Genomic DNA, 13,431 nt, shown 5'->3' with positions numbered 1-13,431 from the left:
CAGTGATCAATCAAAGGAGGTGGACTGTTTGGAGGTACCCAGATAACACACTGCATATGAATCAACCAAATAGCCAAGTCTCAAAGTCAAAGGGGAGTGGTCCTCAGTGAAGTAAAGTTGGCAGTGGGAGGGGCGGAAATGGTTGGAAGTTATAGCTTTGTCTAATATCATTCCAGGTGCGTGGTTACTCACAGCAGGATCCCCTCCTCACAGGGTTGATGAGAAGCTACTGTGGGATGTTTTCTCCTGGTATGAGGAAAGGGAGGGATTGAGCGGGATGAATATGGCTGGCGCATCTAATAAAGGTCATGCTGGTGGGGTCATGACACATTGTAGATAGGGCATAAGCCCTTCGTCAGGAATGAGGAAAGTGTGTCCAGCAGGCTAAGATAAAAGGTAGGGAGGAGGGACTTGGGGGAGGGGCGATGGAGATGTGATAGGTGGAAGGAGGTCAAGGTGAGGGTGATAGGCCGGAGTGGGGTGGGGTGGAGGTTGGTGGGGTGGTAGGTAGATTCAGCTCTGATCTCCAGCATCTGCAGACCTCCCTTTCTCCTCCTATACAACAGTCTTTTAAAGATGGCACTGGCATCAGGAATCCCAGCATGTCCTAGCTGCATTGAGTTGGAGAATCAGACTAATAACATGAGAGGGGTACCAAAGCAACGAGTTAAGACTTGTTTGGTCTTGCAGAGAGAAGCCCTTCATGAAACTTGACAAAACTGACACTTTCTGCTAAGATTCAGCCCCCAAGTTTCTTCAGATAGAGGTCAATTCTAAAACTGAATCCCTTTAGCCTTTCCCCCTTCCCATTGCCAATCTCTAAACCATGAAATTGATGTTTCATTTAGTTTTTTTAAGCCACTGAAAATAATTATCAGTTTAGTAGTTTTTAAGAATTAACTTCCAGTTTCACACTATTCTGCCTGAATGCTGTGTTCAGCAAACAGCTCATTTTGGAGATGGCAGCCTCCCCATACAATTGCAACACCAGGTCCTGTTATATCATGAGCCACAGATTAGATTGACTCTTCGCAATGTTGCGAAATTTGCTCATTCTCAATCGTGTGCACACACAGCACGAAATAATGACACCAGGAAAGTTCAGACAGGATACAAGCTGACTAGAATGTCCACTGATTTTAATACTATTTTTGGGAGATCCTTTCTGTTATCACCAATGTAACTGAGAAATAAAGTCGCTCAATTTTTGTTTCTGTTTTCGTCAGATTTAGGAAGCTTTAATCGTGTGGCATGTACTTTCTTGTCTGATATTTCCATTCCACAATCCTTTTTTTGGCTGTCCTTGGGCTGTTAGTATCAGCTGTGAGTGACTTTGCCTTTTATAGCTCATTGTGAGCATATGCTATCTGGATATTTAAACAGGCAAGGTGCAAACATGATAGTCAATGAGTTCCTATTGCATTTACACCTCAACTTTTACAACTCGGTTTTCAGGAAGTCGAAACTGAAGACATGCAAACAAGCTCTTCATTTGCAGAGTATACTATCAAGGGAATCAATGGGCAATAGAAGTCACATCACCAAAGTCAACATAGTTTAAAGGAGATGTCACCAAGATTATGTGGATTTGCTGCTCTGCAGTTTTATTATTGGAATGGAAGGGAGAAGAAAATAAATGACTGCTCTTCAGAATTGTAATTTTTAAAGAACACATTTTTCATGACTTACAGTGAAGTGCAAGTGAAATAACCTCAGAGACCTCATTTCAATTTTACAAATTATAATCAGAAGGCTAATTTGAATATTAGAACTCTGGTGCAAAGTGCATAGTCACCTCTCAGTACATCTGAATCTACAGCATATTCTGCATGCACATGAATGTCAACTAAATTCAGAAGCAAATGCTCGACTTTTTTCAGAAGCTAATATAGGAGATGCGTATTTTAAGATGCTGCAAAATGTAATTGTTCACACAGAAGAATAGGGGAGGAAGAGAGTTCTTAAATTCTGGATTTAACTTTTATTGTTCAAAACAATACTTGCATTCTAGTGATGTTCATCAACCTGAAATCTTAATTGTTTCTGTCTCCCCAGATACTGCCAGATCTTCTCAGTATTTCTATTTTTATTACAGAGGGCTACCTTGATACGTACTATTACGAGTGTAAAGAACCATGTCATCATTGGAGAAATGCATTTATTTTTACAAGTGCCAATTGTTACAGCTTGAGTTCTATTAATTTGTTGGGCACCAAATAAGATTATATCACTCAGATTCTGCAATGTAATGTCTCACAAATGCTGCTCAGCATAAATACAGCACCTTTCAATACTGCACTCTGCTAATGTTGGAGCTGTGGAGTGTGAAGAAGGTAAATTTTATCTTTACTCTCAGTGATTATCCAACATGTAATAAAGGAGATACCATAGAATTGGAATCTGTGCCTGTAGGATTCCAGAGATGTTTTTTTCTCGCCAACCCTTGTGTGCAGTTATCTTCAATAAAGCCAGCTAATATTTACTCACTCTGGACCACCACTAGCTTAACATCAAGCCTGAAGAAAATTAGTTTACCTTTTGCTCAGCAATTGCTATAAGCTGTGATTTTAAATCCATAAATCAGAGATCATTTATAAATGAACCTGCCACCCTGTGCCTCTTGTAAACCAATGAAAGCATCTGGAGAAGGACAACTAAGAATTAGAGTTCTAACCAGTACAAGAGTCATAAGAATAGTCTCATTAACCCTTGTGAACAGAAACACTGAACTGCTTTCTCAGTTTTTCCATCTGTCCATAACCATGTTAGATTACAACAAAATCTTGACCAGATGGGCCAATGGGCTGAGAAGTGGCAGATGGAGTTTAATTCGGATAAATGCAAGATGCTGCATTTTGAGAAACCAAATTTTATCAGGACTTATATTCTTAATGGGAAGGACCTAGGGAGTGTTGCTGAACAAAGAGACTTTGGAGTGCAGGTTCATAGCTCCTTGAAAGTTGAGTCGCAGGTAGATAGGATAGTGAAGAAGGCAGTTGGCATGCTTTCTTTTATTGGTCAGAGTATTGAGTACAGGAGTTGGGAGGTCATGTGGTGGCTGTACAGGACATTGGTTAGGCCACTGTTGGAATATTGCGTGCAGTTCTGGTCTCCTTCCTATCAGAAAGATGTTGTGAAACTTGAAAGGGTTCAGGAAAGATTTACAAGGATGGTGCCAGGGTTGGAGGATTTTAGCTATAGAGAGAGGCTGAACAGGCTGAGGCTGTTTTCCCTGGAGCGTCGGAGGCTGAGGGGTGACCTTATAAAGGTTTACAAAATTATGAGGGGCATGGATAGGGTAAATAGGTAAAGCCTTTTCCCTGGGTTGGGGGAGTCCAGAACTAGATGGCATAGGTTTAGGGAGAAAGGGAAAAGATATAAAAGAGTCCTAAGGGGCAACTTTTTCACACAGAGGGTGGTATGTATATGGACTGAGCTGCCAGAGGAAGTGGTGGAGGCTGGTACAATTGCAACATTTAAAAGGCATTTAGATGGGTATATGAATAGGAAGGGTTTGGAGGGATATGGGCCGGTTGCTGGCAGGAGGGAGTAGATTGGGTTGGAATATCTGGTCAGCATTGACAGCAGGGTCTGTTTCCATGCTGTACACCTCTATGACTCTATGTTTTCTTTTAAATCCTGTCTGTGTCATTCTTAGTGTGTATGTGAATGGGAGTTTCTGAGGGTATCAGAGATTTAATTTGTAGAGCAGGAGGCCAATGGTTTGTATCTGTTTATCTGTACCTAGAGTTCAATTACTACCTGCAGAAATCATGTAATAAGAATGTATGCATTCTATCAAACTAGGTGTGAAAGTTTTGTAAATTGGGATACGGCATACTTTATATAATCTTTAACTTTTGTGACAAATCTGGGCTTAATTTCTACCATTCTCCCCAGTGTAGCATGACATGTTATAAATAACACGTAGCAAAGCTTGAGTCTTAAACAAGATAAAGGACAATTTAATTTATTTCAGAACTATTGCTGTTAAATTAATCACGTAAATGCCTTAAAATGATTGGCTAGCAAATGACTGAATGTTACATTTTAGTTTATAGATTAGATTACTTACAGTGAGGAAACAGGCCCTTCAGCCCAACAAGTCCACACCGACCCGCCGAAGCGCAACCCACCCATACCCCTACATATACCCCTTAGCTAACACTACAGGCAATTTAGCATGGCCAATTCACCTGACCCGCACATCTTTGGACTGTGGGAGGAAACCCACGCAGACTCAGGGAGAACGTGCAAACTCCACACAGTCAGTCGCCTGAGGTGGGAATTGAACCCGGGTCCCCGGCGCTTTGAGGCAGCAGTGCTAACCACTGTGCCACCGTGCCACTTATTGGCTAAGTGCAAGTTACATTGAGGGTTTGGGAGGTATTCCCATCACCACCTCCAGTAAGATTTCACACCAAATGAACCTCATTAAATATCTACCCAACACCAGTGGTGTCCCTTGTGCCCAGTCCCATCATCACCTGACCATGCACCATTCCTGGAACAGCTCACTACTCAGCGGATATCCACCGCAAGACTGGCTTCCCTGGCATCCATTCCATTTTTATGAAGTCATTGTGTACCAGAACGAGCACTGGTATTTAGACGCTGCCTTGCTCAGTTTAGGACAGAACTTGAACACGTCAGAGCAGCAGAAGATGGCAGCCTGATTGTCTGACAAAGACCTTGATGTCCTGACAAAGGACTATGCAAAGGAGAGGCATCCTCCTCCTAGAGAGCCCGCAGAAGAAGATGCAGCACCAGGTACTAGAAGCTTGGTTTGAGGTCACCACCTGGGTCAGTGCCATCTTAACAATGCAGAGAAGTGACATTACTGCCATTAGAAGGTCAATGACTTTCACTGCCAGAGTAAGTGCCTCACTCTTCTCTCTTCTACCTCATACTCATTTTGCTTCTGTGACTATACCTATGACCATGAAGACTCATGCCTACACCATCTTCCCTCACTTGCTCTTTTTAACTCCCCAACCCCCCACTTCACAAACTTTGTATGTTCTCTGTGCTGCCCACTTATTAAATATGAACACCTCTCTACCTTTCACCTATCTACATCAGGACTAATGTCTTTTCTACCCATTCAAGTGCACCCCTTGCTCTTATTGCAGGAGAGGGGTAGTCCACAATAAGGTAGAAAGTGCACAGAAAAATGCTCTGCATTTGATTTCTCAGACTCCTTGAGGAGAGAATTTTATTCCTCACAGGAGAAAACTGGGACTGCTCCCACGAGGATGTCAAGATGTCCATATCTTGTCAACGGAGCACGAACTACTCCTGTTCCATTGTAACTCTATCAGTAACTCTGCTGGCAATCTCATTCATGACACCCAATTTCTAGTCACTACCTGAGATGCCATCTCTCTTTTGTTTGGCAGGTACTGCCAGCATCTCTGTAACCTCCATCGCGAAATGCTGGAGTTCCCCAGAACCTCTGAGGACATGAATACTTAGGTCTCATTGGTAAAGCTGCCTCCTGCAACACCCTCCTCCCCCACTCCCCAATCATTCACAGAGAGGGAATGGAGCAATTGACTGGAATATGCTCCCTGCACAGAAGCAGCGCCAAGTCATGGCTGGATCCATGGACATGTTGGTGTCTGCCATGGAGATCCAGCCCCAACATCTCATGTGAATGAGTTCTGATGAAGGGCTTTTGCCTGCAGTGTCGATTTTCCTGCTCCTCGGATGCTGCCTGACCTGCTGTGCTTTTCCAGCACCGCTCTAATCTTGACTCTAATCTCCAGTGTCTGTATTACCCACTTTTGCCTAATAAATGTTGGCCAGCCTGCAACGACCACATCCCACAAAATGAATAAAATCAAAAATCTGCAATGTAAATTAGTGTCAATATTTTGCAAGTTCCTGCAAATAATCTATTGGCACAGGCTAGTACCATATTCATAGCAAAATACAAAATTAACAGCTTGATTTGAATTCACCTATTCAACTAGAGCAGACAATACTTGCAATAATTGTATGCAATTTTTTTTTCTCAAGGCAAGATAATGTATTCATTAAACAATACAGAAGTCCCGAAAGAAATTAGTTATTAAAAAAAATTAATTACATTTGCAATAATACGCATTTCTCTCATTAACTTATACTGTTATCAAAATAGAATACACAAAAAGTCATTTTTTTAAAAAAATTAACTACAAATTAAAATTATTTTATTCTTATGTATGATTTTAAGCAAATCTATTTACAGTATTATGTCTGCTTGGCCTGGACAAGTTGAATATCATTTAATACACATTGTACTGAGCATGGCTTTCTATAAACTACATCTTTGATAAGATCCATTCACTGCCTTTGAGTGTGGTCCAGATTGTGTTATTATCTCAGGCCCAAGTGACAGCTCCAATTGCCTAATTCATTTCATTTGTGAACAATGATGTGTTCAGGCTTCACTAATAAGACAGCATCATTATTAAGAGATGTTAACAGGCAGACAGGTCAAAAGTGTCTTTAGAATGAACAATTTTTGATTCCAGAAACTAAGAAGAACTCATCTCCAATGGTGTGAAAGAATTTATTTCTTCACTATATTAATTCTTCAATGGGATTATTTTATTTTTGCTTATTTATCTGATTATTAATGTTATTTGGGGTTTTCATTACAGTGAGGAATATTAAGCCATAGACTATTGCCCAATTCAAGGACATCATGCAGTCCACACCGCTCTTAGTGGAGTTCGAGCAAAGAAACATAGAAACAAAAACAGAAGTTGCTAGAGAAACTCAACAAGTCTGCTAGCATCTTTGGAGAGAGGACAGAACTAACATTTCAAGTCCAGTGACCAATCTGAAGGGTCCACTTTCTCCTCATTCCTTGATGTCTTTAATATCGAAACATTTATTTATTCCTTCCTTGAATACATTCAATGACATGGCCTCCACAGCCTACTTTGGGAGAAAATTCCACTGCTTCGTTACTCTTTGAGTGAAGGACTTTTTCCTCATCTCAGTTCAAAATGGTCCACCCCTGAGAATGTATGGCAGGCTCGAAACTCCCTAATCATTTAAACATCGATCCTGTATCTACTCTGTTCAGTTTGATAGACTTCTATATGTTTCAATCAGATCCCCTCTCATTCTTCAAAACTCTAGTCAATACACACCCTGTTGAATCAATCTCTCCTAACATGACAATCCTGCCATCCCTGGTATCAGCCGAATGAACTGCTACTTCTCCTTTGTCCCAATGACAAGCCTCAGTCCCAATCTCAAAATTAATCTCCCTAAACTCCATTACTGTGACATTTATGTTTAATTTGCACCAGGTACATTATGGGGATTCTGTTTGACTGAAATTGCCAATTTATTTCAACTTGGCAGGTTTGCACACTCAATTTAAAAGCAATAATAAAATAGAGAGGACAATCCTTTGATAAATTCATAGTTTGAAAGTTTATATTTAACAAGAGCAATGTATTTTTATCTTAGAACAGCGGTGAGTTAGAGGGAATGTAAATCAGTAATGTAAAACGATGAAGGCATTGTAGATGTATCGAAGTGGTTCATATTATCCAAGTTAAGCACCAGAAAACCATGGGATCAACCATAAGTCATAGATAAAACTAACATTAGTGTCTAGGTTAGATGGGAAGAGGCAGTAGAGAACTCATGATAGAAGGGACAATGCGTGTGAAGATTTTAAATTCAATGCAACAATTCATCAGCTGGATTTTTCTCCAGGAATGAAAGATATATTAAGTTTTTCATGTGGTATTGCAAGGAGCAATACCTTGAGCCCAGATGTTCATAATATATATCTATGATTTAAAATGCAAGATCAAATGCAATATTTTCAAATTTACAGATGATGCAAAATGGAGTGGGAATGTGTAGTGTCAGGAAGATGTGCAAAGCAGCTTCATTAAGATTTGGACAAGCTGACTGATTGGACAAGAGTATGGCAAGTGAAATATAGATTCATACAGTCATAGAGATGAACAGCAGGGAAACAGAACCTTCAGTCCAACCCCTCCACGTCGACCAGATATCCCAATTCAATCTAGTCCCTTGCCAGTAACTGGATCATATCCCTCCAAACCCTTCCTATTCATATACCCATCCAAACGTCATTTAAATGTTGCAATTGTACCAGCCTCCACCACTTCCTCTGGCAGCTCATTCCATACACGTACCACCTTCTGTGTGAAAAAGTTGCCCCTTAGGTCTCTTTTATATCTTTCCCCTCTCAACCTAAACCTATGCCCTCTAGGTCTGGACTCCCAGACCCCAGGGAAAAGACTTTGCCTATTTATCCTATCTATACCCCTCATGATGTTGTAGACGTCTCTAAGGTCACCCCTCAGCCTCCGACGCTCCAGGGAAAACAGCCCCAGCCTGTTCAGCCTCTCCCTGTAGCTCAGATCCTCCAACCCTGGCAACATCCTTGTAAATCTTTTCTGAACCCTTTCAAGTTTCACAACATCTTTCTGATAGGAAGGAGACCAGAATTACACACAATATTCCAACAGTGGCCTAACCAATGTCCTGTACAACCACAACATGACCTGTACTCAATACTCTGACCAATAAAAGAAAACATACCAAATGCCTTCTTCACTAGCCTATCTACCTGCAACTCCACTTTCAAGGAGCTATGAACCTGCAATGCAAGGTCTCTTCGTTCAGCAACCCTCCTTAGGACCTTCCCATTAACGTATAAGTCCTGCTAAGATTTGCTTTCCCAAAATGCAGCACCTCGCATTTATCTGAATTAAACTCCATTTGCCACTTCTCAGCCCATTGGCCCATCTGATCAAGATCCTGTTGTAATCTGAGTTAATCCACTTCACTCTCCACTACTCCTCCTATTTTGGTGTCATCTGCAAACTTACTAATTGTACCTCTTATACTCGCATCCAAATCATTTATGTAAATGACAAAAAGCAGAGGATCCAGTACTGATCCTTGTGGCACTCCACTGGTCACAGGTCTCCAGTCTGAAAAACAACCCTCCACCACTACCCTCCATCTTCTACCTTTGAGCCAGTTCTGCATCCAAATGTGGCTAGTTCTCCCTGTATTCTGTGAGATCTAACCTTGCTAATGAGTCTTCCATGGGGAACCTTGTTGAACGCCTCACGAGGAGAAAGTGAGGTCTGCAGATGCTCCATATAGATCACATCTACTGCTCTGCCCTCATCAATCCTCTTTATTACTTCTTCAAAAAACTCAATCAAGTTTGTGAGACATGATTTCCCACACACAAAGCCATGTTGACTATCCCTAGTCAGTCCTTGCCTTTCCAAATACATGTACATCCTGTCCCTCAGGATTCCCTCCAACAACTTGCACACCACCAAGGTCAGGCTCACCGGTCTATAGTTTCCTGGCATGTCCTTACCACCCTTCTTGAAAAGTGGCACCACGTTAGCCAACCTGCAGTCTTCCGGCACCTCACCTGTGACTATTGATGATACAAATATATCAGCAAGAGGCCCAGCAATCACTTCTCTAGCTTCCCACAGAGTTCTAGGGTACACCCGATCAGGTCCTGGAGATTTATCCATCTTCATGCATTTCAAGACATCAAGCACTTCCTCCTCTGTAATATCTACAGTTTGCAAAGTGTCACCATCTAGCTCCCTGCAGTCTATATTTTCCATATCCTTTTCCACAGTAAATACTGATGCAAAATACTCATTTAGTATCTCCCTCATTTTCTGTGGCTCCACACAAAGGCAGCTTTGTTGATCTTTGAGGGGCCCTATTCTCTCCCTAGTTATCCTTTTACCATTAACGTATTTGTAAAAACCCTTTGGATTCTCCTTAATTCTATTTGCCTAATCTTTTTCATGTCCCCTTTTTGCCCTCCTGATTTCCGTCTTAAGTATACTCCTACAGCCTTTATACTCTTCTAAGGATTCACTTGATCTATCCTGTCTATACCTAACTTATGCTTCCTTCTTTTTCTTAACCAAACCCTCAATTTCTTTAATCATCCAGCATTCCATACACCTACCAGCCTTTCCTTTCACCCTCACAGGAATATACTTTCTCTGGATTCTCATTATCTCATTTCTGAAAGGTTCCCATTTTCCAGCCGTCCCTCAATTCTTCCAACCAAAGTTCATGACCTCACATATTCCCACTTCTTTGCCAAATCTGCCAAATCCTTCTACAGCCTCCCTGCCTCCTCAATGTTACCAGTGCCTCTACTTATCTTTGTATCATCTGCAAACGTAGCCTGAATGCCCTCAGTTCCTTTAACTAGATCATACATGTATAAAGTGAAATTGAGCCTTTGGAATACCACTTGTCACCAGCTGCCATCTTGAGACAGAGCCTTTTATCCTCACTCTCTGCTTTCTGCCAGACAGCCAAGCTTCTATCCATGCTAGCACCTTGCCTCTGACACCATGGTCCCTTATCTTACTTAGTAGCCTCCTGTGTGGCACCTTGTAAAAGGCCTTCTTGACGTCCAGGTAGATGACATCCATTAGCCTCCTTGGTCTAACCTGTTTGTTACTTCCTTGAAGAATTCTAGCAGATTTGTCAGGCAGGACCTCCCCTTGATGAAACCATGCTGACTTTGCCCTATTTTACCATACAGTTCCAAATATTCGGAAATTTCATCCTTCAAAATGGATGCCAGGATCTTATCCATGACCAAGGTTATGCTAATCAGTCTGTAATTTTCTGCCTTTTGCCTTACTCCCACTTTAAACAGGGGTGTCACGTTAACTATTTTCCAGTCCGTTAGGACCCTCCCTGATTCTAGCATTTCCTGAAAGGTCATCACTAACGTCTCTGCTATCTCTTCAGCTATCTCCCTTGGAACTCTGGGGTGTAGTCCATCTGGTTCAGGTGATTTATCCACCTTCAAGCCATTCAGTTTTTCTAACACAGTTTCCTTGGTGATGATCACCATACTCAGCTCTCCCCCCTCACTCACTTGAAGTTTTGGAATTTTACTCATGACTTCCTCCATGAAGACTGATGCTAAGTAATTATTCAGTTCCTCAGCCATTTCCTTGGTAGTTCCTACTACCTCTCCAGCGTCACTTTCCCAGTAGCCCAATGTCTACTTCTGCTTTTCTTCTGTCCTTTATATATCTGAAGAAACTCTTACAGTTTTCCTTTATATTATTAGCTAGCTTACCCTCATACTTTATCTTCTCTCTCCTTATTTCTTTTTATTGTTACTCTCTGCTGGTCTTTGTAAGCTTTCCAATCCTCTGGCTTCCCACTACCTTTTGCCACATTTTATGCTTTCTCTTTTGCGTTTATGCTATCCCTGACTTCCCTCATCAGCAATGGTTCTCTCATCCTCCCTTAGCTCTGCTTCTATTTCCTCAGGATGAATCTCTGCTGTGTCTCCTGTATCACTCCCAGAAACCCCTGCCATTATTGTTTCACTATCTTTCCTGCTTGCCTCCTCTCCCAGTCAATTCTACCCAGCTCCTCCATCATGCCTCTGTAGTTGCCTTTATTCAGCTATAACACTATTACCTCAGGTTCTATCTTCTTCCTCTCAAATTTACTTTGGTAGAAGAGACAAATATTGAGACATTGGGCAGTATAGATGTCCCTTGTCAATAACTTGCGAACGTGCAGGAGCAGCAAGCCATTAGGAAAACCAATGAAATGTTATCCTTTATTGCAAGAGGATTTAAGCACACGAGTAGTGGAGCCTTGTTTCAGTTGTTTAAAAGCTTATTTAGAACATACCTGGAGTACTATGTCCAATTTAGGTCACCCTATCTCAGAAAAGATATCATTGCCACAGATGATGGCAGCATCTTATGAAAAGAGATTTGAAATGGAGTCTGTATTCACTAGAGTTTCAAAGAATGAGTGATGATCTCACTGAAATGGAGAGCATCATTAGAAAGATAGACTGGATGGATGTAGGTCAGATATTTCCACTGGTTTGGAAGTTGATAACCAGGGGAGACATTTAAAAATAAGGCAGGTGACACTTAGAACCAGGCTAAGGAGAAATTTATTTACTCAGACAGTCGTGAATCTTTAGAACCCTCTACCTTATTGAGTTTTGCAAGCTCAGGTTTTGAGTATATTTGTAGTAGAGGTTAATACATTTTTGATTACCAATAGCGTAAAAGGTAGTGGAGACAGGGTGGATAAAAGGTGTTGAACTGCGTAATCAGTCATAAACAGATTAAATGACAGAGCGGGATCAATGGGTTAATGGCTATATTTACTTGTGGGAGTGGGCTTTACTGGCCAGCATTTACTGCCCACCCACAGCTGCCCTTGAACAGAGTTGAGAGTTAGTGAGCAGTTGAAAGTCAACCACATTGCTGTGGATCAGGAGTCACATGTAGGCCAGATTATGTAAAGATGGCGGACTTCCTTCCCTGAAGGGCAGTAGTGAACCAGTCAGGTTTTTTCTAACAATCATTTCATGGACATCAGTAGTTACTTAATTCCAGAATTTAATTCAAATTCCACCGTCTACTGTGGTGGGATTTGAATTTGATCCAGAGAACATTAGCTGAGTTTTTGGATTAATTGTCTCGCGATAATACCTCTAGACCATAACCTCCTCTTTCTCATATATCCTGATGCTGTAGTGACACCAGTCACTAGGCTTGTTTGATTGAAGAGGAATCAGTCTTGATTCAAAGCTCCCCCTATTTTTTGTAATTATGTGTAATGGGGTGAATGCAGAGAGAATGTTTCCTCTTGTGGGGAAGTGCATAACTAAGAGGCCATTAATATGAAATCACCACCAAGAAATCCAAAAGGGAATTCAGAAGGAAATCCTGCTCCTGAAGATTGATGAGAATGTAGAACTTGCTACCATAGTGAATAGCTGAAACAAACGGTGTAGACATATTCAAGAAGTAAGACTAGCATATGAAGGAGACATAGATAGATATACTGTTAGATTTAACTGAAGGAGGATAGGAGAAAGGCTCGAATTAAAATCATTATAATCATCTGTATGGCTGTATGTCTTATGTAACTCGAGATCACATACAATATAGATCTAAACTTACATGGAGCTCTGACAGTTATCTGATAGACAAGAAATAAAAATCAAATAAACCCCTTCTACTATACCATGCATTATGATGTGATTGAATGGTGCATGGTAATGGGGTTCTGAAATCATAAGGAATTACAGAGAAAAGGCAATCCAGTTCTTTTCCTTAGATTGCAATGAGACCCTAGTTTTTGCCACATATTTTTGCCATCCACTAGCTCTTTAGCATAAAGTATTTTTACACAAGATTTTGGAAGGTTTGGATAGCATTTTTATGACATAGATCAGTCAGAACAGTAGAAATTTTCAAGGGCTATCAAATGGAAGTGTATTTCCATGGAAGCATTATACAATGAAAATTAATTTACCTTAACACATCCATCTGCCCCAACAGCATGTAGAATAATCTATAACATAATAGATTTACAGATTAGCAAAGT

General features: G+C 41.0%; 1 protein-coding gene across 1 annotated transcript in view; it reads right to left on the bottom strand.

Moving 5' to 3' along the window:
* mdga2a (MAM domain containing glycosylphosphatidylinositol anchor 2a) overlaps window positions 1–13,431 on the bottom strand; it is a 924,938-nt gene that overhangs the window by 190,208 nt on the left and 721,299 nt on the right. The window contains exon 11 of the mRNA XM_060828983.1: window positions 1,712–1,720. Coding sequence (XP_060684966.1) covers window positions 1,712–1,720 — 9 coding nt within the window. The remainder of the gene's footprint in view (window positions 1–1,711; window positions 1,721–13,431) is intronic.

Source organism: Hemiscyllium ocellatum, chromosome 8 (assembly GCF_020745735.1).
Source record: "Hemiscyllium ocellatum isolate sHemOce1 chromosome 8, sHemOce1.pat.X.cur, whole genome shotgun sequence".
NCBI lineage: Eukaryota > Metazoa > Chordata > Chondrichthyes > Orectolobiformes > Hemiscylliidae > Hemiscyllium > Hemiscyllium ocellatum.
Note: the sequence above shows the minus strand (reverse complement) of the source record. Positions and strands in the feature narration are given on the sequence as shown.